Source organism: Dipodomys spectabilis, unplaced genomic scaffold (assembly GCF_019054845.1).
Source record: "Dipodomys spectabilis isolate Male_0828 unplaced genomic scaffold, ASM1905484v1 ptg000119l, whole genome shotgun sequence".
NCBI lineage: Eukaryota > Metazoa > Chordata > Mammalia > Rodentia > Heteromyidae > Dipodomys > Dipodomys spectabilis.
This window is the reverse complement of record NW_024870796.1, coordinates 3,739,497-3,766,023: the sequence shown is the minus strand read 5'-3', so window position 1 is coordinate 3,766,023 and position 26,527 is coordinate 3,739,497. Positions and strand designations below refer to the sequence as shown.

At 42.8% G+C, this 26,527-nt stretch overlaps 1 protein-coding gene across 1 annotated transcript in view; it reads left to right on the top strand.

The window, feature by feature from the left end:
- Positions 1-24,986, top strand: part of Slc22a4 (solute carrier family 22 member 4) — a 57,507-nt gene extending 32,521 nt beyond the window's left edge. The window contains exons 4-10 of the mRNA XM_042688993.1: positions 3,878-4,049; positions 11,611-11,737; positions 13,769-13,869; positions 16,602-16,816; positions 19,172-19,354; positions 22,714-22,849; positions 24,704-24,986. Coding sequence (XP_042544927.1) covers positions 3,878-4,049; positions 11,611-11,737; positions 13,769-13,869; positions 16,602-16,816; positions 19,172-19,354; positions 22,714-22,849; positions 24,704-24,779 — 1,010 coding nt within the window. The 3' untranslated portion in view covers positions 24,780-24,986. The remainder of the gene's footprint in view (positions 1-3,877; positions 4,050-11,610; positions 11,738-13,768; positions 13,870-16,601; positions 16,817-19,171; positions 19,355-22,713; positions 22,850-24,703) is intronic.
- Positions 24,987-26,527: the final 1,541 nt, after the last annotated feature.

The window sequence follows — 26,527 nt, the reverse complement described above, 5'->3', positions numbered from 1 at the left end:
GAATTTCTGGATCCTGTGGTAACTGTTTGTTCAATCTTTTGAACATCTACTAGACTATTTTCAAAGTGATTAGCAACATATTTGTGGGGTGTGTGTGTGTATGTGTGTGTGTGTGTGTATGTGTGTATGTATATGTGTGTGTGTGTGCCAATATTGAACTCAGGGTCTCTGGCTCTTGCTTGGCTTTTTCCACTCAAGGCTGGTGTTCTACTACTTGAGCAACATTTCTATCTGGGCTTTTGGTGGTTCATTGAAGATAAGGGTGTCACAGACCTTTCTGCCTGGGCTAGCTTCAAATGGCAACCCTCAGATCTCAGCCTCCTGAGTGGGTAGGATTACAGGTGTGAGCCACCAGTGCCTGGCACACTAGCAATTTTATCTACACCATGACCCATGTCCTCTTCCCAACCAGACAGTGAGCTTCCTGGGACTAGGCCCGGGTCACAACACAATGCAAACAAGGGGCGCCAGCAACTTGCGCAGCATGCTTACACATTCATCCCTCAGCTCATCCTTGGAAGATTTCAAGGCAGCTCATCATTTAAATACAATAAAGCAATGATAACATAAAAGTTAAATATAGAGGCTTGGAAGGTGGCTCAGTGGTAGAGTGTGCTTGCCTTGTATGCATGAGGCCCTGGGTTCGATTCCTTAGCACCACATTAAGCAGAAAAAGCTGTAAGTGGCGCTATGGCTCAAGTGGTACAACGCTAGTCTTGAGCTGAAGAGCTGAAGGATAGCGCCCAGGCCCACAGTTCAGGCCCCACGACTGACAAAGACAAAAAGTAAAGAGCCGGGTACCAGTGGCTCATGCCTGTAATCTTAGCTACTCAGTAGGATGCTGAGATCTGAAGTATTTAAAAAAAGAAATCCTTATGGAAGCTGGTGCCAATGGCTCACGCCTGTAATCCCAGATACCCAGGAGGCTGAAATCTGAGAATGGTGGTTCCAAGCCAGCCCATCAGGAAAGTCCCTGAGACTCTTATCTCCAATTAACCACCAGAAAACTGGAAGTAGTACTGTGGCTTACCTTCAGCTAAAAAGCTGAGGGACAGCGCCCAGGCCCAGAGTTCAAGCCCCACAACAGACCAAAAAAAAAAAAAATAGTAAAGAGTTGCTAATCCTAGCTACTCAGGAGGCTGAGACCTGAGGATCGTGGTTCAAAGCCAGATTGGGAAAGAAAGACTGGCCCATAAGACCCTGATCTCCAATTAACAGCCAGAAAACCAGAAGTGGCTCTGTGGGTCAAAGCAGTAGAGTACTAGCCTCAAGCAAAAGAGCTCCGGGACAGTGCCCAGGCCCTGAGTTCAAGCCCCACAACTGACCAAAAAAAAAAAAGTAAAGAGTTGTGTCTTAAAGAGAAGAACAACAATCTGGGTACTAGTGGCGCAGGCCTGTAATCCTAGCTACTCAGGAGGCTGAGATCTGAGAATTGTGGTTCAAAGTCAGTGCATACAGGAAAGTGCATAAGACTTTTATCTCGTTAACTGCTCCCCTCCTCCCAATAAAAAACGCTGGAAATGGAGCTGTGGCTCAAGTGGTAGAGTGCTAGCCTTGAGTAAAAACCCTAAGGGACAGTGCCCAGGCCCTGAGTTCAAGTGTTAGGACTGTCACATGGGTGTGTGTTCTCTTATGCGTGCACACACACACACACACACACACACACACACACACACACACACTCACAAACTACAGGGCAGAGGAGGAAAGATCCTGAGTAAGCAGATCTAGGAGTCACCCTGGTACCTGTCTCACTGTAACAGTTGCTCTTCTAATGTTCCTCAGAGGACGTTGGGCTCTCACTGGTTTGGTGACTCACTCAGGAAGGGAAAATACAAGTCTTCAGTCTGAGAACACAACTTCATTCATTCCCCCTGCTTGTTTCCACCTGAGTCTCTATTGAAAGATTGCTTTATAGGACCAAGGCTTTGCCGCATAGGTCAAAGGGACATATCTTAAATCCTAGCTGTATCACTTACTATAGACAGGAATTCAGGCCAAACGACTTTCATTCTTTAAGTCTTAGCCAACTGTGTGTAATACAGGAGTGATAGTAGTTCTTATATCATTCTTGTGAAGCGGCAATGAGATAAACCTATGTAGCACTTAGCCTACACGTGGCTTAAAGGACCTACACCAAAGAAATGCCAACTGTGATGATGATGATGGTGATTGTGATGAAGTCAAGGAAAAGTGAATATCAGTGAGCAGTAGGTAGTGTTAATAAGGAATCATTGGAGTTTTGACCATCCATGCTGTTCTACAGGAAGGGATCAGAGTGGTAGAGCTTCAAAACTTCTGTCCACAACAGGCAAAGTTTTAACAACTTTCTTCTAGGCAGAGACCTAAACTTAATCAATGAAAGGGATCAGGGCCCAGTGGTACAACTTCTTCCTCTTTCTTTTTTTTTTTTTATAACATCAATATTTATTGCATAAATACTGTACTGAAAGCCCAAGCATTCAATTTACACATGGAAATTATACAATTATATACTGCTTCACAAAAACAATAAATACAGTACATTCTACAAAAGCTACTGTACAGAAATTTAAAGATTCCAAGGACCAAAAGATACAGCTGAGCCGGGCACCAGTGGCTTACAACTATACTCCTAGCTACTCAGAAGCCTGAGATCTGAGGATCACGGTTCAAAGCCAGCCTGAGCAGTAAAGTCCGTGAGACCCTTATCTCCAATTAACTAGCAGAAAACCAGAATTGGCTCTGTGGCTCAAGTGGTAGAGCACAAGCCTTGAGCTGAAGAGCTCAGGGACAGTGCCCAAGCCAGAGTTCAAGCCCCATGACTGACCAAAAAAAAAAAAAGATATAGCTGAAGAAACCAGGTAAAAATTTGGCAGCCAATAATTTGACAGGGAAGTTGCAGGCTTGCATGAATTTAAATATGTGAAACTGAAAATATTGAGTTTAGAGTTTAGAGTAATCATTGTGCTTTGTGTTGATCTGAAAAGTGTAACACTTTCTTCCTCTTTCTTAACAAGGTTATAAAGGTATAAAGTGCTCTTGCCTCACGGCTCTACAGGATTCTCATTTAGTACTGTGCACTTTTGTTTTCCACAATCAAATCCTCAGCTACTTACTGCTAAAACAAAGCCAGGAAGCTTTAGAAATACAATACCTCTTAAGCCAGATGCCAGTGGCTCATACCTGTAATCCTATCTACTCAGGAGGCTGAGATCTGAGGATCATGGTTCAAAGCCAGCCCTGGAAGAAAAGTCCGTGAGATTTTATCTCTAACCAGTTTAAAAAAAAAAAAAACAACAACTGGACGTACAGGAGCAGCTCAAGTGATAGAACGCCAGTCTTGAGTGAAAAAGCCCAGTGAAAGTGTAAGGCTATGAGTTCAAGCCCCAGTATATTCACAAGAAAAGATCCATATCCCATATATCTCATATTCCTCAGGAAAACTCATCCTGTCAGTTGCTAAGTCCTAGATCCCTTCCCTCCCCCATTTCTCTTATCTAGATATTTTCATTCTGGGCATACACCTTTTTTCTCTTTCTGAGTAGTGATGACTTGAACTTATTCCAGGTAATAATATAAAAAGCAAATACTAGCTGGGCACTGGTAGTTTATGCCTATAATTCTAGCCACGCAGGAGGCTGAAATCTCAGAATCCCAGTTCAAAGCCAACCCAGGCAGGAAAGTTTGTGAGACTCTCACCTCCAATGAACCACCAGAAAACCAGAAGTGGAGCTGTGTGGCCCAACATGGTAGAACACTAACCTTGAAGAGAGGTTCAGGGACCACGCCTAGACCCTGAGTTCAAGCCTCGTGATCAATACCCTCTGCCCCCCACTAAAAAAAGCAAATACTCAAGTGAGTGAACATGCTAATACTCCTCCCTTGTTTTAAACAGGAACAGAAATCCTTGGCAAGTCAGTTCGTATTATATTCTCCACATTAGGAGTGTGCACGTTTTTTGCAATTGGCTACATGGTGCTGCCACTGTTTGCTTACTTCATCCGAGACTGGCGGCTGCTGCTGCTGGCGCTGACAATGCCCGGCGTGCTGTGCATCCCGCTCTGGTGGTGAGTGTGATTTGTCCTCTTTGCTGCAGTGAGTGTGATTTGTCCTCAGTGCTGCAGTGTCTGGAGCTGAGCCTTGGTGCTGGACTGCATAGAAAGCCTGCCTGCCTTCTATTGTAACTTGCCCATCAAAGCCCAAAGCAGAAGCTGATAGGGTTTCTGCCTCTTTGTGGGTGGGCCTGGGCACTTGGGGAGTTTTATTGTCCATTATCCACAAGCCTCTAGTCTCTGGAATTCCAATTCCTTTTCAAGACTCTCCCCACTCTTGTCTGTGGCTGGTTGTTGTTGTTTGTGGAGCTGGTATTGTGAAGTCCGTTTTGTTTTTGTTTTAAAGCTCCGCCCCCTGTTTTGACACTTTTCTCTCAAAAAATCTCTTTCTCTCTTCAACAATCAGCTCTGTATCTATCCAGGCCTTTTGCATAGGGAGATTCAAACAACAGAGGACCACAAAACATCATACTGAACATATGCAAACTTTTTTTAAATTTTTTTTATTTTTCTGAACATACTGTACAGAGGGGTTACAATTACATGGGCAAGATAATGAGTACATTTCTTATCAAGCATTGCAGCCTCCTCCTTTGTTTCCCCTTCACATCCCTTCCCAGCCTCCCCCTGTCCCCCCACTCAATTTCCTCCCCCCCCCCCCCCCCCCCCGCACCAAAGTTGTAAAGTTCGTTTTCGGCATGACAACTTGTACTTTTCATTGTGCAGACTTTTTTTTTCTTGTTATTAGTTCCTAAACAATGCAGTATAACAGCTATTTATACAGTGTTTATATATTGTGTTAGGTATTAAGAGGCTAAGAGTGGCTCAGTGGTAACTCATGTAATTAGTATGTGCCAGAGCCTGGGTTCAATCCCCAGCACCCAATTTCAAGAAAGCATACTGTATATACATTTTATTAGATATTATGAGGAAACTAGACATGATTTAAAGTATATAGGAGGATGTCTATGGATTTTATGCAAAGACTATGCCATTTTATATAAGGGACCTAGGCATCTAAGAACTTTAAACAGTGCTTATATAGTTGTCCAGGTCACAGGATCTAGACCCAATTCCTGATGGATACTAAAGTGCGTACATGGATTATTTGTGATACTTAGGGACCAAGGTATATCTGTTTATCTGCTTTATCTTTTTCTCCCCCCTGGAGCTTGAACTCAGGGCCTAGGCACTGTCCTTGAGCTTCTTTTGCTCAAGGCTAGCACTCTACCACTTGAGCGACAGCACCACTTCTGGCTTTTTCTGTTTATATGGTACCAAGGAATCGAACCCTAGGCTTCATGCATGCTAGACAAGCACTCTACCACTAAACCACATTCCCAGCCCTATCTGCTTTGTCTTAAAGAGTGAATTAGAGTAGTAGTCTCTTCTTTCCTTCCACAACTCCCCCAATTCAACTTTAGTTCTTTCTCCCCCTCTGTCCCTCCCTCCCTCCCTCTCTCTCCCTTCCTTCTTTTCTTTGTTCTTTCCTTCCTTCCTTTTTTCTTTTCCTTCCTTCCTTTCTTCTTTTTTTCCTTCTTCTTTCCTTCCTTCCTTTTTTCCTTTTTTTTTGCTGTTAGAGTGCTGTGTATTAAAACCACAGCCTCAAGCATTCTAGCAAGTGCCATATTGCAGAGCTATATACTCAGCCCCTCCTCAACTAAATTTTAATACAATAGATATGAGAATAACAAAGCTTGGAGATTGTAGACTCAGTATTATCTGAGATGATTAGCTGTAGATTCTATGTAGAAGAACAGGTTGAGAATGGTGGAATGAAGTCACCATCTTAATTCCTATCCTTAAAAAAAATTTTTTTTTGTGCCTTTCCCATACTTTCTCATAATCTTTTCCTTTTTGTGGTGCTGTACTGAATTTGAACTTAGGGCCTTTGCACTATTTGGCTTTTAAGACTGGCTCTCTACCACTTGAGCCATACCTTTATTTCTGGCTTTTTGCTGGTTGATTGGAGATAAATAAGGGTCTTAAGGACTTTTCTGCTTGGCTCAAACTGTGATCCTCAGATCTCAGCTTCCTAAATGGCTAGGATAACAGGTGTGAGCCACCAGCCTTTTTCATATGTATTTATTTATTTATTTTAGTCAGTTGTAGGGCTTGAGCTCTGGGCCTGGGCGCTGTCCCTCAGATCTTCACCTCAAAGCGAGCGCTCTACCACTTGAGCCATAGCTCCACTTTCGGTTTTCTGAGTGGTTTATTAGAGATAAGAGTCTCACAGAGTTTTCCTGCCCAGGTTGGCTTTGAACTACAATCCTCAGATCTCAGCCTCCTGAGTAGCTAGGATTACAGGCGTGAGCCACCAGTGCCAGGCAACTTTTTTCAGATTTAAACAAGAGGAAAGGAGATCTCTACCACTGGATAGGTATAACAGTCTCCTCCTTCTTCCTCTTCTTTTTCTTCTTTTCATTTCATTATATAAAAATAAAATCTTGCAGGAGTGACTGGTTTTCTGAACTATTTGATTTCTACCTGCTTCCAGGACCTGTAGTAACTGTTTATTTGATTTTTTTTTGGAGTTTGTAATTTAGACTAGACCTCAGAGTTGCCATAACCTATCCTCCTGGGAAACTGCCAGGTTCTCTACCTTACTGCAGCTGTTAAGCACTTGTGGGGTTGACAGGTAGCCCAGTGTTGACGTTATCTGACCAGACTACTCAGCATGGACCACTCAGTCTATGTGGCCTGTGAAGGTTGCTGTGGTTTAGCATTGCAAGTTTCGGGGATTAGATATGTGTGTAGAGGAGGATGAGAGTGGTAGATAGAGTGAACATTTTAGTTTGGTTTTGTGTGTGTGTGTGTGTGTGTGCTGGTCTTGGGACTTGAACTCAGGGTCTGGGTGCTCTCCTTGAGCTTCTTTTGCTCCAGGCTAGCACTTTGAGCCACAGTACCACTACCAGTAATTTATTGGAGATAGGAACTTCATGGACTTTTCCATCCGGGCTGGCTTTGAACCACAGTCCTCAGATCTCAGCCTCCTGAGTGACTAGGATTATAGGTGTGAGCTCCAGGCTATATTGTTTTTCTTAATTCTCTGGAATTTGAGAGATTTTCTTTTTTTTTTTGGTCGGTCATGGGGCTTGAACTCTGGGCCTGGGCGCTGTCCCTCAGCTCTTCAGCTCAAGGCGAGCGCTCTACCACTTGAGCTACAGCGCCACTTCCGGCTTTCTGGTGGTTTATTGGAGATAGGAGTCTCACGGTCTCTCCTGCCCGGGCTGGCTTTGAACCGCGATCCTCAGATCTCAGCCTCCTGAGTAGCTAGGATTACAGGCGTGAGCCACCAGCGCCCGGCTCAGAGATTTTCTTTTTTTTACTTTTTAAAATTTTTTTTTCGGCCATGAGAGCTGAACTCTGGGCCTGGGCACTGTCCCTCAGCTCTTCAGCTCAAGGCTAGCACTCTACCACTTGAGCCACAGTACCACTTCTGGCTTTTTTCTGCTTATATGGTGCTGAGGAATCAAACCCAGGGCCTCATGCATGCAAGACAAGCACTCTATCATTGAGCCACCTTCCCAGCCCCTGAGAGGTTTTTCTTAGAGGCTAGATATTACTCTGATTTATTGGGAATTTTCCTCTGGAACCCAGTCTGAGGATCAGTAAATGTGGACATACCTACAAAACTGTGGCCAAGGAAAACACTTAGATTTACAAGAGCAAGTGTAATTTTCTGGAATGAAAGCCTTCTCTACCACTACCGCTGCTGCTGCCGCTGCCTCCTCCTCCTCCTCCTCCTCCTCCTCCTCCTCCTCCTCCTCCTCCTCCTGCTCCTCCTCCTCCTCCTCCTCCTCCTCCTCCTCCTCCTCCTCCTCCTCGTTCTCCTCCTCTAAATCCACAGAAAGATTATAGTGTGCACCCTCATTTAGTTCTCTATCAGCTTGTGAAATGATCAGCTGGACATAAGATGTTATGTAACAACAACAACAAAGAATGAAGGGAATTTGAAAGCAGAGATCCCAGTGGCTCTGAGTACAGTGTAGTGAGAGAAAGAACCCAAAAAGATTTGGATCCTGTGTGTGTGTGTGTGTGTGTGTGTGTGTAATAGAGTTTGAAATCAGAGCTTCTCACTTGGCTTTTTAGCACAAGGCTGGCATTGTACCACTTGAACCACAGCGGTTTTGGCTTCTTTTGGGGCAGGGGGTCAGTTAATTGTAGATAAGAGGATAAAGGCTCATGGGTTTTTCTGCTGGGCTGGTTTTGAACTCTGATCCTCAGATCCTAGCCTCCTGAGGAGTTAGGATTACAAGTATGAGCCACCAGGTGTCTGGATATGGTTTTATGTCTCAGCTTCCCTTTAAAAGGTTTGTTAGAAGCTGGGCATTGGAGGCTCCTGCCTGTAATTGTAGCTACTCAGGAGGCTGAGATCTGAGGATCAAGGTTCAAAGCCAGCCTGGGTAGAAAAGTATGTGAGACTCTTATCTCCAATAAACCACCAGAAAACCATAAGTGGCCCTGTGGCTCAAGTAGTAATGCACTGTCTTGAGCTGAAGAGCTGAGGGACAGCGCCCAGGCCCAGAGTTCAAGCCCCATGACTGACAAAAAAAAAAAAAAAGACTTGTTAGATTTTGAGTTCTAACAATAACAAATGCCGGCAGGGATGTGGGGAAAAAAGGAACCCTACTGCACTACTGGTGGGAATATAAATTAATACAACCACTCTGGAAAGCAGTCTGGAGGTTTCCTCAAAAATCTGAACACAGACCTTCCCTATGACCCAGCCATACCACTCCTAGGCATTTACCCTGAGCATCCCGAGCCAAGATATGACAAGGACACCTGCACAACCATGTTCACCGCCACAATTTTCACAATACCCAAGATATGGAAACAACCCAGATGCCCCACTATAGATGAGTGGATCTAAAAAAATGTGGTATCTATATGCCATGGAATTTTGCACAGCTATTAGAAAGAATAAAATAGGGCTGGGAATGTGGCTTAGTGATAGAGTGCTTGCATAGTATGCATGAAACCCTGGGTTCCATTCCTCAGTACCACATGAACGGAAAAAGAAAAAGCTGGAAGTGGTGCTGTGGCTCAAGTGGTAGAGAGCCAGCCTTGAACAATAGAATCTCAGGGAGGGCTTGGAAGGTGGCTCAGTGGTAGAGTGCTTTCTTTGCATGCATGAGGCCCTGGATTTGATTCCTCAGCACCACATAAGCAGAAAAGGCTGGAAGTGGTGCTGTGGTTCAAGTGGTAGAGTGCTAGCCTCGAGCTAAGGAGCTGAGGGACAGCTCCCAGGCCCAGAGTTCAGACCCCATGATGGACAAAAAAAAAAGAAATCTCAGGGACAACATCCAGGTCCTGAATTCAAGCCCTAGGGCTGGCCAAAAAATAAAAAGGAAAAAGAAAAGTAAATGAAGTCAAACTACTAGTCATTCAAACTAATTCAAGAGACACATGGGGTTAAAGGCTGTTCTATTGAATAGCACAAATACAGACCATTCAGAAAAGTTTGTTGTTGTTGTTGTTGTTGTTGGATAGCACAGCTCTAATTTCTAAAGGTCAGTGACATAACATCATCACAATTCCTACCAGGACTAACTAAGGACTTACTCTGAAAAAAAATGCAGACTCAGCTCACTTTTCCTACCCACACACCATGGAGCTGTGGGCAAGGCAGCGTGGTGGTTGGCCATTTGCTATATTATGTTTTGCTCTGAGCTAATTCCTTATGCAACTTTGAGGCCTTTTCTTTACAGGCTCCTGTGCGTGTTGTATTCTAGGGTAACTAAGTATTGGCTTGTAAACAAGAAAAATGAGAGCCAACAGGAAAAGGGATAAGAGAGTCTAAGAAACAAAACTAAGGAAAGAATGAAGAGTTATATGTTTGCAACTGTGTTTGGACGTCCATTATAAATGTGCATAGACCCTGTAATCTTTTCCTTTTTTTTTTTTTGCCAGTCCTCAGGCTTGAACTCAGGGCCTGGGCACTGTCCCTGAGCTTCTTTTGCTCAAGGCTAGCACTCTACCACTTGAGCCATGGCACCACTTCTGGCCTTTTCTGTTTTTGTGGTACTGAGGAATCAAACCCAGGGCTTCATGCATCCTAGGCAAGCACTCTACCACTAAGCCACATTCCCAGTCCCCTGTAATCTTTTAATTAATTTTTATTGTTATTATAAAGGTGATGTACAGAGGGGGTTACAGTTACATAAGTCAAGTAAAGAGTAGGTTTCTTTTGGAACCATGTCACCCCTTCCCTCACTCCCTCCCAGTTTTTCCCTCTCATCCCCATCCACAAGTTGTATAGTTTATTTCCTTTTACCCTTTCTTTCTTTTTTTCTTTCTTTCTTTCTTTCTTTCTTTCTTTCTTTCTTTCTTTCTTTCTTTCTTTCTTTCTTTCTTTCTTTCTTTCTTTCTTTCTTTCTCTCTCTCTCTCTCTCTTTCTCTCTCTCTTTCCTTCTCTTCCTTCCTTCCTTTCTTCCTTTCTTCCTTTCCACTAGTTATTCAGTTTCAAATAGCCTTTGCTACTGCCCTGGCTTGTATGTGCCACACTTAAGGTAATCTTCTAGGATCTGGTCTTAATCTCAAGCACAACAGATAGTCAATCCCTGTGTGTATGTGTGTGTGTGTGTGTGTGCACACGTGCACGCGCATGTGCACACTGGGCTTTTTTTGTTCTTTCACTTGTGCTACCATTCCACTTCTGGCTTTTTGATGGCTAATTGGAAGTCTCTTGGACTTTCCTGCCTGGACTGGCTTTGAACCACGATCCTCAGATCTCAGCCAACTAAGTAGCTGGGCTTATAGATGTGAGCCACTGTGCCTGGCTTTGGTCCTTCAATTTGATGGGGACTTTGAAACTTAAAGATGCTTTTACTGATTCTTATAAACCAACCTATGAGAATTCCTTCCCAATAGGTTTCTCTTTTTTTTTGGTCAGTTGTGGAACTTGAACTCAGGACTTGGATGCTGTCCCTGAACCTCATTGTGCTCAAGGCTAGCTCTCTACCACTTGAGCCACAGTGCCACTTCTGGTTTTTGAGTAGTTAATTGGAGATAAGAGTCTCATGGGGACTTTTCTGCCTGAGCTGGCTTCCAACAGTGATCCTCAGATCTCAGCCTCCTGAGTTAGCTAGGATTGCAGGCGTGAGCCACCAATGACAGGCTAGGTTTCTTTTTTAAAGACCTGCTGAATGTTACATATCATATACATGTGTGAAAAGTCCATACTGCACTCCAGAAATACATAGAGTTACTATGTATCAGTTTAAAAAACACAACACAAAAGTCTGGGAATATGGCTCAGTGGTAGAGTGCTTGCCTAGCATACATGAAGCCCTGGGTTTGATTCCTCAGTGCCACATAACAGAAAAAGCTAGAAGTGGTGCTGTGGCTCAAGTTGTAGAGTGCTAGTCTTGAGCAAAAAGAAGCTCAGTTACAGCACACAGGCCCTGAGTTCAAGCCCCAGGACTGGCAAAAAAAATACAAAAATACAAAAACCCATTAATAATACTTCTTAAAAATAGAACTCACAACATTAAAATGATCTACAGGAAGCTTAGGGCTAGTAGTATCAAACCCTGTTGTTGTTATATATATATATACATATGAATTCTAGGTTTATTCCTGAATCTCCTCGGTGGCTGATATCCCAGAGAAGATTTAGAGAGGCTGAAGATATCATCTGGAAGGCTGCAAAGATGAACAAGAAGTCTGTACCTGCAGTGATATTTGATCCAGGGGAGGTAAGCAATTGTAGACATTTCTTCTTGACATCACTTCTTGTGACTGCTTGGGAATGTCATTCAGTATTTGTTAAGCACAAACTTCATACCGGTCACTGTAGTAGGAACACATGGTGATAAGGTTCTGAGAGAAATCGAGCTAGACTCAGTGGCAGGAGTGCCAGCTACTAAGGAAGTGGAGACAGGTGGACCCCTTGAGCACAAGAATTTGGGACCAGCCTAAGAAACATAGTGATGTATCATTTATTTTTCTTCCTCCTCCTCCTCCTTTGTGTGTGTGTGTGTGTGTGTGTGTGTGTGTGTCACTGGGGTTTGAACTTGGGGCCTGTGCTTGCTAGGCATGAGCTCTACAACTTGAGTCATGCCTCCAATCCAGCTTTATGATGATTATTTTGGAGATGGAGTCTTAATTTTCTGCCCCAGCTGGCCTCAAACCATAAACCTTAAGCTCTTAGACTCTTAAATATCTATGATTACAGATGTGAGCCATCCTTTCCTGGCTTGCTTACTTTATTGTATTTATTCATTTACTTATTTTTTATTTTATTTTTTTTGTCAGTTATGGGTCTTGAACTCTGGGCCTGGGTGTTGTCCCTGAGCTCTTCAGCTCAAGGAGAGCACTCTATCACTTGAGCCACAACACCACTTCCAGTTTTCTAGTGGTTTATTGGAGATAAGAGTCTCACGGACTTTCCTACTGGCTGGCTTTGAATCATGATCCTCAGATCCCAGCCTCCTGAGTAGCTGTAAGCCTCTGGTGGCATGAGCCACTGGCACCCAGCTATAATGTCTATTTTTTTTTTTTGTTTTGATTTTTGTTGTTGTCATGGAGCTTGAACTCTGGGCTTGGGCTCTGTCCCTACGCTCTTCAGCTCAAGGCGAGCACTCTATCGCTTGCGCCACACCGCCACTTCCGGTTTTCTAATGGTTAATTGGAGATAAGAGTCTCACAGACTTTGCTGCCCGGGCTGGCTTTGAACCACAATCCTCAGATCTCAGCCTCCTGAGTAGGTAGGATTACAGACATGAGCCACCAACACCAGGCTACTGTCTATTTTTTAAGAGCTACCTTAATGGATTATTTAAAAATTAAATATAAGCCAGTTATTTTGAGTTAACTACAAGCTGGTAGCTCATGCCTATAAGTCCTATATACTCAGAAGGCTGAAATCTGAGAATAACATTCCAAGCCAGCTAAGAAGGAAAGTCTGTGAGACTGTTATCTTGAATTAACCATTGGTAGTTAATTCAAAGCCAGGACTGGCGCTGTGGCTCAAGTGGTAGAACGCCAACTAAAAGTCAAATTGAGTGCAAAAAAGTCAAGTGAGTGCAAGGCTCTTAGTTCAAGCTCCAATACACACACACACACACATACACACACACACACACACACACACACACACACACATACACCATATGATATACACAATAACATATGATGGTTAGAATAACCAACATATATGGGAGTGTTCTCACTTCCCTCAGAATTCTAAACACATTTAAAGTAAATTAAGAGTTGCATGTGGGGCTAGGAATGTGGCTCAGTGGTAGAGTGCTCACCTAGCATGCATGAAGCCTTGAGTTTGATTCCTCAGTACCACATACACAGAAAAAACAAGAAGTGGTACTGTGGCTCAAGTGATAGAGTGCTAGCCTTGAGCAAGAGAAGTTCAGGGACAGTGCCCAGGCCCTGAGTTCAAGCCCCAAAACTGGCAAAAAAAAAAAAAAGTTCCATGTGTAGCCAGGCAGGGGTGGGTCACAGGAAGAGGAGATCTGAGGATAGCCCAAGCAGGCAAGTCTGTGAGACTCCTATCTCCAATTAACTACCACAAAATTTGAAGTGGCACTGTGGAGTAAAAAGTGATAAAGCACTAACCTTGAGCAAAAAAGAGCTCCGGGACAGCACCCAGGCTCTGATTTCAAGCCCCATGACAAAAAGACAGAGTTGCGTGTGTAAGCTTATCCCATGCATCAGGACAGAAGAAAGTTCCTTACTACTTCTTAACTTCATGGTTCTTTGCACTGTTTCAGCTACAGGAGCTAAACGCCATGAAGCAGCAGAAAGTTTTCATTCTGGACCTGTTCAGGACTTGGAATATCACCACAATAACCATTATGTCTTTGCTGCTATGGTAAGCACTGAGTGATGGAAATGCAACACTAAGCATGTGACTAATTTTCTTGAGGAAACATGGAAATGTCTAGGTTTTCCTACAGAAATCTAAATTCTATAATATATAAATTAATTTATAAAAATTATAATTAAATTACAAATTATAAATCCATGAACAAATTAGAAGATACTGTTGATTATTAATCTGTACATTATAAATTGTAAATTATTTTACAATATAATTGTTCATTTATAAATCATAGATTCATTATAATTTATAATTTAATATATAATTTATAGTATTATAATTTATTATATTGTTTATATTCTAATATCATGTAATTTAATTATAAGTTATAACAATTTTAATTTATAAATTAATTTAATTTATAGCTTACAAATTAAATTCTAATTTTATAACTTATAAGATATACATTAATTTATAATTTAATTATCAATAATCTAATTTAGACCTAGATTTATAAATTAAATTGTTATGATTAATTTAATTGTAAATTAAATTGTGATTGAGTTATAGTTAAATTATTGATAATAAATATATATAATTATAGAGTTCTAAGCTATTTAGAAATGTCTCAATTCAAATTATGAGAGAAGATACTGAAAAGACTTACCAGGAGCAGTGTTGAGTCTGCAGTCTCCGGGACAACAGGAGACAGGTTATCTTCCCTCCTGAGGTTATAGGATGAATGCTAGTGATGCCCCCTGGTGACTGATTCTGAGGCACTGCATGAGCACCTGCTTCCAGAAGCCTAACTAGCAGTAGAGCAATAAGGTTAGAACCACCTGAGTTCCTGAAAAGCCTTTTACACCCACCAGTAGCCAACTTGCAAGTATTGCTAAGGCACAGGTTCTAAAAAAAAAAAAAAAAAAGGAAAAGAAGAGCTAGGCTTAGTGGTACATTGCTTGTCTATCGTGCATGAAGTCCTGGGTTCAATTCCTTAGTACCACATGTACAGAAAAAGCTAGAAGTGGTACTGTGGCTCAAGAGGTAGAATGCTTAGCCTTGAGCAAAAGAATCTCAGGGACAGAGCCCAAGCCCAGAGTTCAAGCCCTGGGACTGGCAAAAAGAAAATAAAAAAGATAAGAATTTGTTTTTACTTTTGTTTTTTTGTTTTTTTGTCAGTCATGTGGCTCGAACTCTGGGCCTGAATGCTGTCCCTCATCTCTTCAGCTCAAAGCTAGTGCTCTACCACTTGAGCCACTGAGCCACTTCCAGTTTTCTGGTGGTTTATTGGAGATAAGAGACTCACAGACTTTCTTGCCCAGGCTGGCTTTGAACCACGATGCTCAGATCTCAGCCTCCTGAGTAGCTAGGATTATAGGTGTGAGCCACTGGTGCCCGGCTTTTGGGTTATTTTTTAAGGGTATTAAAGGAAGGGAGGAAGGGTGAACAAATACAGTCATGCTATTCAGTAAGACACTATGTGGAAAATGAACTATGTAACTTGTTGGCAAGGATGGGAAGGGAAAACTGGGAGAAATAGAAGGAAGAGATGATATTGTCCAAAATAAGAAAAGAAACGAACTCATGACCTGACTTATGAAATGGTAACCCCTCTGTAAAATACCTTAATAATAACAATTAAATTATATTTTTTAAATAGAGAAAAGACAAGACAAGAAAATGAAAATGCCCACCTCATGATAGTAGCACACACACACAGAAGACAATCCTCAGAACTGGCAGGGTCAGGCTATATCCAGTCTATTTTTAGAGTCAGCCTGTTTTTCAGTTTGAGAAAAAGAAAGAATATCAATGAGTGAGCTTATGCCTTTGAGTTAAGCAAGTTTATCGGTAGGTCGACAGTCTTACTGTGGGTTGGTTGACTATTCTCCATGTCTACGTAGATCATGGAGGCAACTATATCTCCATCAGTGGCCACTAGGGGGCAGATAACAAACAAGTCACTAATTGCCTCCCAGATGCTTGGATATTGAAAACTATTAAGGCAAAAAAATCACAGAATTCTAGAGTGAAACCTGGAGCAAGTGACTGTAATACTAGCTACTCAGGGGATTGCGATCTGAGGATTGATTCCAAGACAAATCTGAGAAACTCTTCTCTCCAGTTAAACAGCAAAATGCCAGACTGGAGGTAAGGCTTTAGTGGTAGAGTTGTCAGCCAGGAGCAGAAAAAGCTGAGCAAGTACCCGGCACCTGTGGCTTATGCCTGTAATCTAAGATCTGAGGATCCAGATTTAAAATTGGCCTGGACAGAAAAAGAAAAAGCCAAATTAATGCATGAGGCCTTGAATTAAAGCCTCAGTACTGGCACATATTTTTAAAAAGCTGACTGACAGTTTGAGGCTTTGAGTTCAAGCCCTGGAACTATCACACACACACACACACACACACACACACACACACACACACACACACACACACATACATACAGAGAGAGATGGGAGGGTATTCTAGCTGGGTGCCAGTGACTCATCCCTATAATCCTAGCTACTCAGGAGGCTGAGATCTGAGGATCACGGTTCAAAGCCAGCCCAGGCAGAAAAATCCATGAGACTCTTATCTCCAAATAAGCACACACACCAAAAAAAAAAGCCAGAAGGGGAGCCACAGCTCAAGGGATAGAGCACTAGCCTTGGGCATAAAAGCTCAGGGACAGCCCTAATGCCCCGAGTTTAAGTCTCAGGACCAGTACCCAAAATAAATAAGATTCTAGAGGAATTTATTTAGTCCATTCTTTTGTCGTTTTTATCTTTTGGTTTTTAGGATGCTAACCTCCGTGGGTTACTTTGGTCTGTCTCTCGATGTTCCTAATTTACATGGTGATGCTTACCTGAACTGCTTCCTCTCTGCCCTGGTTGAAATTCCAGCGTACATCATAGCTTGGCTGCTCCTGCGGACCTTTCCCAGGCGTTATATCATTGCTGGGGTTCTGTTCTTGGGAGGAGGTATGCTCCTCCTGATTCAACTGGTACCTGCAGGTAAGAAGATAACCAAAGCCGATGCCAATAGCTCACACTTGTAATCCTCACTAGGCTGAGATCTGAAGATCACAATTCAAAGCCAAACCAGGCAGGAACTTATGTGAGACTCCTATCTCCAATTAACTACCCAAAAAAGCCAGAAGTGGAGCTGTAGCTTGAGTAGAAGTGAGCTAGCCTTGAGCAAAAAAGCTCAGGACAGCAAGTAGGCCATGAGTTCAAGCCCCGGAAATGGCACACACACAAGTTAATCAAGATTAACAGCATCACAGAAAAACTGAATCTGTTGCTGGGTGCTGGTGACTCATGACTGTAATCCCAGCTTCTCAGGAGGCTGAGATCTGAGGATCACAGTTCAAAGCCAGCCCAGGCAAGGAAAATCTGTGAGACTCTTATCTCCAGTGAACCACCAGAAAACCCCAAGTGGCACTGTGACTCAAGTGGTAGAGCGTTAGCCTTGAGCTGAAGAGCTCAGGGACAGCGCCCAGGCCCAGAATTCAAGCCCCATGACAAAAAAGAAAAAAGAAAACAAAACCTGACTATGTTAATAATCTAGCACATCAGTACACACTGATTAGCCATTAGCTCCTGAGGCATTCACTGTTCTTTCGCACTGCCAACTTGGCATCATAAACCACAGGTGATAGATAACCATGCCATTTTGTGTGTTCAAAACAACTGCTTCAAACAGAAGAGTTACCTTTGAGAATCAGAAATCATCAACTACTATCTACTCAAGAGGCTGAGTAGACTTTACCAGGAGGGAAAAGTCTGTGAAATTCTTTTTTTTTTTTTTTTGAAAGTCATGGGGCTTGAACTCTGGGCTTGGGCGCTGTCCCTCAGCTCTTCAGCTCAAGGCTAGTGCTCTACCACTTGAGCTACAGTGTCACTTCTGGTTTTCTGTGGTTTATTGGAGACAAGAGTCTCATGGACTTTCCTGCCTGGACTGGCTTTGAACAACGATCCTCAGATCTCAGCCTCCTGAGTAGCTAGGATTACAGGCGTGAATTACCAATGCTTAGTCTGTGAAATTCTTATTTGCAATTTAACACCAAAAAGTTGGAAGTAGAGCTGTAGCTCAATCAGCCTGGAATGGGGCAGGGGAAGAAGCTAAGGAATAGTACCCAGGCCCTAAGTTCAAAACCCAAAATTGGCATGTGCATGCGTGCACACACACACACACACACACAGATCAGATTTTTCAGCTGGACATGGTGGTTCATACCTGTAACCCTGGCTGCTCTGGAGGCAGAGACACAGAATTGTGGCTCAAAGTCAACTCGACAAAGTTAGCAGACATTTTATCTGAAAACAAAAAACAAAAACAAAAAACGATCCAGTGAGGCACCGATGTCTCACACTTGCAATCCTAGTTACTCCCTAGGCTGAGACCTAAGAATTGCGGTTCAAAGTCATCCTGCACAACAAAGTCTGTGAATCTCTTATCTCCAATGAACCAGCAGAAAACCGGTAGTGTCTCTGTGGCTCAAAGTGATAGAGCGCTAGCCTTGAGCAAAAGAGCTCAGGGACAGTGTCCAGGCCCTGAGTTCAAACCCCAAGAACAACAACAACAACAACAACAACAAAAAACACCTCACAATGCTAGGTGCCACAGTGGCTTATACCTGTAATCCTAACTACTCAGGAGGCTGAGATCTAAGCAATCAAGCCAGCTGGGGCAGGAAACTTTTATCTGCAATTAACCACCAAAAAGCCAGAAGTAGAGCTACGGCTCAGGTGGTAGATGGCTAGCCTTGAGGGGAAAAAAAAAAAAAAAAAAAAGGTCAGGGTAGAAGGCTTGCCTAGTAAGCATAAGGCTTGGAGTTCAATCCTCCGAACTGGGGGAGAAAAAATTAAACTTAACCATATTAACATGCAAACAATTTAGCATGGAACTGTCTTAATAAATAAAAGACAACAGGACAAAGGTCCTTGAATGCATTAATGATCTCAAAGTACATAGCCACCCCTCGCTCTCCATCTTTGTCTAATTATTAGAACATTAGGAGAAAAATGGTGCTTTTGTAAATGAAAACATTTCCATTCCAATAAAAAGGGCACAGGCCTGTCATCCTAGCTCCTCAGGAGGCTGAGATCTGAGGATCTCCATTCAAAGCCAGTCTGGGCAGGAAAATCCCTGAGACTCTTATCTCCAGTTGACCACTAGAAAACCAGAAATGGAGCTGTGGCTCAAAGTGGTAGAGCGCTAGCCTTGAACGAAAGAGCTCCAAGATAGCACCCAGGCCCCATGATCGGAAAAAATAAATAAATAAAAAGGAAATAGAGGAAACAAAAGCAATTGAGTTAAGTGATGGTTTTGAAAGCACCCTTATTTCCAACGGGTCTCTTTTCCAGAGTACTACTTCTTGTCTATTGGTCTGGTGATGTTCGGGAAATTCGGAGTCACCTCTGCCTTCTCCATGCTGTACGTCTTCACGGCAGAGCTCTACCCAACCCCGGTGAGGAACATGGCTGTGGGCATCACTTCCATGGCCTCCAGAGTGGGCAGCATCATCGCCCCCTACTTCGTTTACCTAGGTGAGACACATGTGGTCCATTCACTGTTCTTTTAAGTTCATTGGAAATATGAAACTAGTAGTTTGTTTTTGTTTGTCAGTCAGTCTTGGTGCTTGAACTCTGGGCCTGGGCACTGTCCCTGAGCTCTTCAGCTCAAGACAAGCACTCTACCACTTGAGCCACAGTGCCACTTTTGGTTTTTAGGTGGTTAATTGGAGAAAAGAGTCCTCATGAACTTTACTGCCTGGGCTGGCTTTGAACCAGGATCCTCAGATCTCAGCCTCCTGAGTAGCTAGGATTATAGGTGTGAGCCACCAGTGCCCAGCTACGAATAGGTTTTTCACTGTTGAAAAATTGAATCAGAGCCAGGTGTGGTAGCACATGCCTAGAATCCCAGCACCCAAAAGGCTTAAAGCAGGAAGACTGGTGAGTTTTGAGGTCAGGTTGGACTGCATAGTGAGCTCCAGCCTTGAAAGCCATCAGATTTTAAGCAGCATACAAAATCCTGGAAATAGTACAAATGTACTTCTCCATTCCTGATGTGTGCCCAATAGTCTCAGAAGTAGAAATTTTGTTCTACATATGTACAAATGGGTGTAGCAAAATTATTGTATCTGCATTCTTTATAACACTTTAAACACACTATTGCATCAGAAGACCCTTTCAAATATATATATTAGTTTTATATCTAATATATATTATATATAGAGCTTTCCTTTCTTTCTTTTTCTTTTTCTATTTTCTGTTGTTGGTCATGAGGCCTGAACTCTGGGCCTGGGCGCTGTCCCTCAGCTTTTCAGTTCAAGGCTAGCACTCTACCACTTGAGCCATAGTGCCACTTCTGGTGGTTTCTCATGGACTTTCCTGCCCTGGCTGGCTTTGAACCATGATCCTCAGATCTCAGCCTCCAGAGTAGCTATAGGTGTGAGCCACTGGCGCCCTTCCTTCTTTTCTTCCTTCCTTCCTTCCTTCCTTCCTTCCTTCCTTCCTTCCTTCCTTCCTTCCTTCCTTCCTTCCTTCCTTCCTCTCTCTCTTTCTTTCTCTCTCTCTCTCTCTTTCTCTCTTTCTCTTTCTTTTTCTTTCTTTCTTTCTTTCTTTCTTTCTTTCTTTCTTTCTTTCTTTCTTTCTTTCTTTCTTTCTTTCTTTCTTTCTTTCTTTCTTTCTTTCTTTCTTTCTTTGTGTGCTAACGCTGGGGCTTGAACTCAGAACCTCACACTGTTGCTTGGCCTTTTCGCTCAAGGACAGCACTCTACCACTTGAGCCACAGCTCCACTTCCAGCTCTTTGGTGATTAGAGATAAGTGTCTCAAGGACCTTTCCTGCTTGGGAAAGGTCAAAGCCTCAAACCAGAGGATGAAGATCTATTGTTCTCCCATCTTTGTATTTTTGTTTTAATTCTCCCATCTAGTACGAATGGGGGTAGCATGGTGTTTTCAATGATGTACAAAATCAAGACATATAAATGCTTTCAAAAGAAACTAAATCCAGGGCTGGGAATGTGGCTTAGTGGTAGAGTGCTTGCCTAACATGCATGAAGCCCTGGGTTCGATTCCTTAGTACCATCTACACAGAAAAAAAACGGAAGTGGTGCTGTGGCTCAAGTGGTAGAGCGTAGGCCTTGAGTGGAAGAGCTGAGGGACAGTGCCCAGGCCCTGAGTTCAAGACTCACAACCAACAAAAGAAAAAGAAAAAAGACACACACAAAATGGTATTTGTTTGTTTAAAGGATCTGTGTCTCCAGGAACCTAGCCTTCAAATGTCACTTAATAGTTTGGGTAAAAGTAAAGTCACACCAGACTTAATAATAGACAGAACCAATTTTGTTTTTGTTTTTATTCATGTTTATGGGTTGTTGGTTTTTTGTTTTTGTTTTTCTTTGGGTTTTGTTGTTGTTGTTGCTGCTGCTGTTGTTTGCCTGTCCTGGGGCTGGAACTCTGGACTTGGACACTGTCACGGAGTTGCTCCTTTTTGCTCAAGGCTAGTGTTTACTACTTGAAAACCATAGTGCTAGGCAAGCGCTCTACCACTGAGCCACCTTCCTAGCCAATGAAAACTATAGTGCTATTTCTGGCTTTTTCTGTGATTAGTCGGAGATAAGAGTCTCATGGACTTTCCTGCCTAGGCTGGGTTTGAATCCTGATCCTCAGATCCTGAGTAGCTAGGATTTCAGACATAAGCCACCAGTACCCAGTCAGAACATGTTCATGAACCGTCCTAGGCCCCTTTATGCCCTCTCTCCCATCTTCGACTACCACCACCTTAAGAGGAAATCTTTGGTAGGCAAAGATTTCTATCAAAGGAACATCTGTTACACGTGATTGCCCTTAGAAGACACCAGATAACAGGAAAGAATAAAAAGCTCTACAAAAATGTGCAATCACCAGGAGGTAAATGATTATAGAAATGCAATCAGTGGCATCTGCCAAGAAGAAACTGGGGTATTTTGCTGACTTGTATTTTCTGAAAAATGTTCAGGTTTCAAAACACTTCATCTCCCATCTGCCTCCTTTACAAATAATTGTGTGTGTGTGTATGTGTGTGCGTGCGCGCGTGCACACGCGTGCGCATGTGCATGCACCCGTGCATGCATGCTCCCTGGTCCTGGGGCTTGAACTCAGGGCCTAGGTGCCGTCCCTGAGTCTTTTTTCTTTTTTGGAGGTCCAGTCGTGGGGCCTGAACTCTGGGCCTGGGCGCTGTCCCTCAGCTCTTCAGCTCAAGTTAGCACTCCAGTACTTGAGCCACAGCGCCACGTCTGGCTTTTTTTTTTCTGCTTATGTGGTGCTGAGGAATCGAACCCAGGGTCTCATGCATGCAAGGCAAGCGCTCTACCACTGAGCCACCTTCCCAGCCCCCTGAGCCTTTTTTCAAGGCTAGCAATCCACCACTTCAGTCACAGCTGTATTTCTGGGTTTTTCTGGTGGCTCATTGGAGATGAGTCTTTTGGGTTTTCCTACCCAGATAGTTTCTAAGGGTGATCCTTAGATCTCAGCCTCCTGAGTACTTAGGATGACAGGCATGAGCCACCAGCACCCAGTTCTTTAAAAGGGACTTTTAAACTGGGTACTAGTGGCTTATGCTTGTAAACCTAACTGCTCAGGAGGCTGAGATCTGAGGATTGCCGTTGGAAGCTAGCCAATGCAGAAAAGTCTGTTCTGTGAGAAAGCCAGAAGTAGAGCTGTGGCTCAAATGGTAAAGCATGAGTCTTGAGTGGAAAAAGCTAGGGAAAGCACCCAGGCCTTGAGTGCAAGTCTCAATATTGTCACGCATGTGCGCACACATGCATACACACACACACACACACACACACACACACACACACACACACACACAGTGTCTGGGAAATCCCTGTCTCTAATTGGTATTCTTATGCTTACTTTACAGGTGCTTATGACAGACTTCTGCCATACATTGTCATGGGCAGTCTGACTGTCCTGATTGGCATTGTGACCCTCTTTTTCCCTGAAAGTTTTGGAATGACTCTGCCAGAGACATTAGAACAGATGCAGAGAGTGAAAGGGTAAGTGAAATTAATGGAATGGAAAGGAGAATGAATAAATAAATAATAAAAATGCAAGAATAGCTGGGGAAAGTCTGAGAAAGAATATTAAGACCAGCTCTATTCAGGTGCTGGTGGCTCACGCCTGTAATCCTAATCCTAGCTACTCACGAAGCTGAGATCTGAGGATCACAGTTCAAAGCCAGCCTGAAAGCAGGAAAGTCCATGAGACTCTCATCTCCAACTAACCACCAGAAAATCGGAAGTGGTGCTGTGGCTCAAGTGGTAGACTGCTAGCCTGAGCTGAAGAGCTGAGGGACAGCCCAGGCCTAGAGTTCAAGCCTGACCAAAAAAGAAAAGAAAAGAAAAGAAAGAGACCAGCTCTATCAGATAATAAAGTAGATGGTTAAACAATGATAATCAAGTTAATCAACTCAGCATGGTCATAGTGTAGGAAATGAACTCAAGAGAGTTGGATAGAATTCAGGATTAAAAACTCAAGAAACAATAGAAATATAGTATGTGATTTTTTTTCTTTTTTTGTCTGTTGTAGGGCTTGAACTCTGGGCCAGGGCACTGTTCCTCAGCTCTTCAGCTCAAGGCAAGTGCTCTATCACTTGAGCCACAGATTTACTTCCCGTTTTCTGGTGGTTAATTGGAAATGAGAGTCTCATGCACTTTCCTGCCCAGGCTGGCTTTGAACTGTGATCCTCAGATCTCAGCCTTCTGAGTAGGTAGGATTACAGGTGTGAGTTACCGCTGTTCAGCTTGATTTTTTTTTTTCTAACGTACCAATTCAGGGGCTGGGTATGGGGACTCATGCCTGTAATTCCAGTTTCTCAGAAGATTACATAGAGATTACATGAGATAGAAGATCAGCCCAAAGGGAAAAAGTTTAGTGAGACCTAATCTCAATTTATACGCTAGGTGTGGTTGAACATGCCTATCATCTTAGCAATGGAAGGTATAGATAGGAGAATTGCACTCTGAGCTTAGTCCCAGATTGATATGCAAGACTCCATCTGGAAAATAGCTAAAGCAAAGAGCTAAAGGTGTGGCTAAGTGGTAGAAGTATGAAGATTGGCGAACACTCTTATCTCAGCGAATTGGGAAAGCTGAGGTAGGACGCTCTAGAAATTTGAGAGCAGCCTAGACAACGTAGCAAGACCCTGTTTCCAGACAGACAGACAGATAGACCAACAGATAGAGAATAAGTGAAGGGAAGCAAGATTACTCTGTAAACAATATTAGAACATTTACCTAGACATTTTGAATAGACAATATTGTTGATTGCTGGTGGCTCATGCCTGTCATCCTAGCTACTCAGGAGGCTGAGATCTGAGGATCACAGTTCAAAGCCAGCCCAGGCAGGAAAGTCCATGAGACTCTTATCTCCAATTAACCACTAGAAAACCAGAAGTGGCTCTGTGGCTCAAGTGGTAGAATGCTCGCTTTAAGCTAAAGAGCTCAGGGACAGCACCTTGGTTTGACAAAAAAAAAAAGCTCCACGACTGACAAAAAAAAAAGAAGAAGAAGGTAAGGATGGGAGACCCTATCACAAACAAATAAAAGGAAAGGAAAACTTTGTCTTCAAAATAATAAAATATTAGATTTATGCTCATGAGATTCTTTTTTTTTTTTTTTTTTGTCAGTCGTGCGGCTTGAACTTTGAGTCTGGGCGCTGTCCCTGAGCTCTTTAGCTCAAGGCAAGCGCACTACCACTTGAGCCACAGCACCACTTCCGTGAGATTCTTCCATTAGAGTTTCTAATTGCTTGTTCATTGATTGGGGAAATGTTTTTCACTGCTAGTTTGATAGTTTGAAGAAGAAAGTCTTGAAAATTTGATTTTTTTTTAGCAACTATTTGATTTTCAGGTTCAGATGTGGGAAAAAATCCAGAGCCTCAATGGATAGAGAAGAAAATCCCAAGGTTCTAATAACTGCATTCTGACGTGGGAAAAAAAAAAAATCTCCTGCAATTGGCAAGCCAAAAGACAGATACACAAGACTGGAAAAACTAAAATTTTTTCTACTTTCATGACTGATAGCAACCAGTAACAGTACAATGGGCCTTGTCCAGATAATCTCCATGTTTTTAAGGACAAGTCTTTCCTTCCTTCCTTCCTTCCTTCCTTTCCTTTCCTTTATTCCTTTCTTTTTTTCTTTCTTTCTTTCTTTCTCTCTCTTCCTTTCCTTTTCTTTCCTTTCCCTCCTTCCCTTTCTCTCTCTCCCTCTCTGTTTCTCTCTTTCTTTCATTTTATTTGCTGGGCCTGGAGTTTGAACTCAGGGTCTGGGCACTGTCCGTGAGCTTCTTTTGCTCAAGGCTAGCACCCTACCACTTGAGCCCAAGAACAAGTCTTTCTAGAGAGTCTTCCTTACCTAATTAATACAATGAAATAGGTTTGTAAGATTTTTTTCAAAATGTTTTAGTCAAGAACTGGTTTAAAAAATCCATATGAGGGGCTGGGAAGGTGGCTCAGTGGTAGAGCACTTGCCTTGCATGCCTGAGGCCCTGGGTTCGATTCCTCAGCACCACATAAGCAACAAGAAAAAAGCCGGAAGTGGCGCTGTGGCTCAAGTGGTAGAGCGCTAGCCTTGAGCTGAAGAGCTGAGGGACAGCGCCCAGGCCCAGAGTTCAGGCCCCACGACCGGACCCAAAAAAAAAAAATCCATATGAAAATTAGCATACATTGCCAAGCATACAAATCCTACCAAAGCAACAACAACAACAAATGGGTGCCTGTGGCTCACACCTATAACCATAGCTTCTCAAGGACACTGAGATCTGAGGATGGAGGTTCAAAACCAGCCAGGAATAAACATAAACAGATCTGAGAGACTCTTACCTCTAACCAGTTTATAAAAAAAAAAAAAGAAGGAAAGAAAGAAAGAGAGAGAGAAGGAGGGAGAGAGGGAGGGAGGAAGGGAGGAAGAAAGAAAGACAGGAAGACAGAAAGAAAGAAAGAAAAGAAAGAAAGAAAGAAAAAGAAAGAAAGAAAGAAAGGAAGGAAGGAAGGAAGGAAGACAGACAGGAAGACAGACAGGAAGAGAGAGCCGGGAACTGGTGGCTCACACCTGTAATAAACACGGGCGCTTTTCCCTTGTTATTATTTCCTAAACAACAGAGTAGAAAACCTATTTACATGGCATTTATATTTTATTTGGTATTATAAGTAATGTAGAAAGGTTGCAAATCTGGGTGTCAATGGCTCATGCCTGAAATCCTAACTACTCAGGAGGCTGAGATATGAGGATCGCAGTTTGAAGCTAGCCTGGGCAGAAAAGTCCATGAAACTCTTCTCTCCAATTACAGAGAATGCTGGAAGTGGCGCTGTGCCTTAAGTGGTAGAGTGCTAGCTTTGAGAGGAGGGGGGAAAAGGGGATATAAAGTTGTTAGTACTATGTGCATAGGTTATATACAAATATCACTTCATTTTATAGAAGTGACTTGAACATCTTTAGATTTTTAGTATCCCAGGGGGTCCTAGAATTCCCAAACTGAGAGATGATGCTACACAGTATGTCACATTTTAAAAATGTAAATACTTCCTTTAAGAGGAATTGATAGCTATTAGAAAACAAAATAAATATCCAGTCCTGTACTGGTAGCTCATGTCTGTAATCCTGGCTACATAGGAAGCTAAGATCTGAAATTCATGGTTCGAAACATTGGTGAGACTTTATCTCCAATTAAGCACC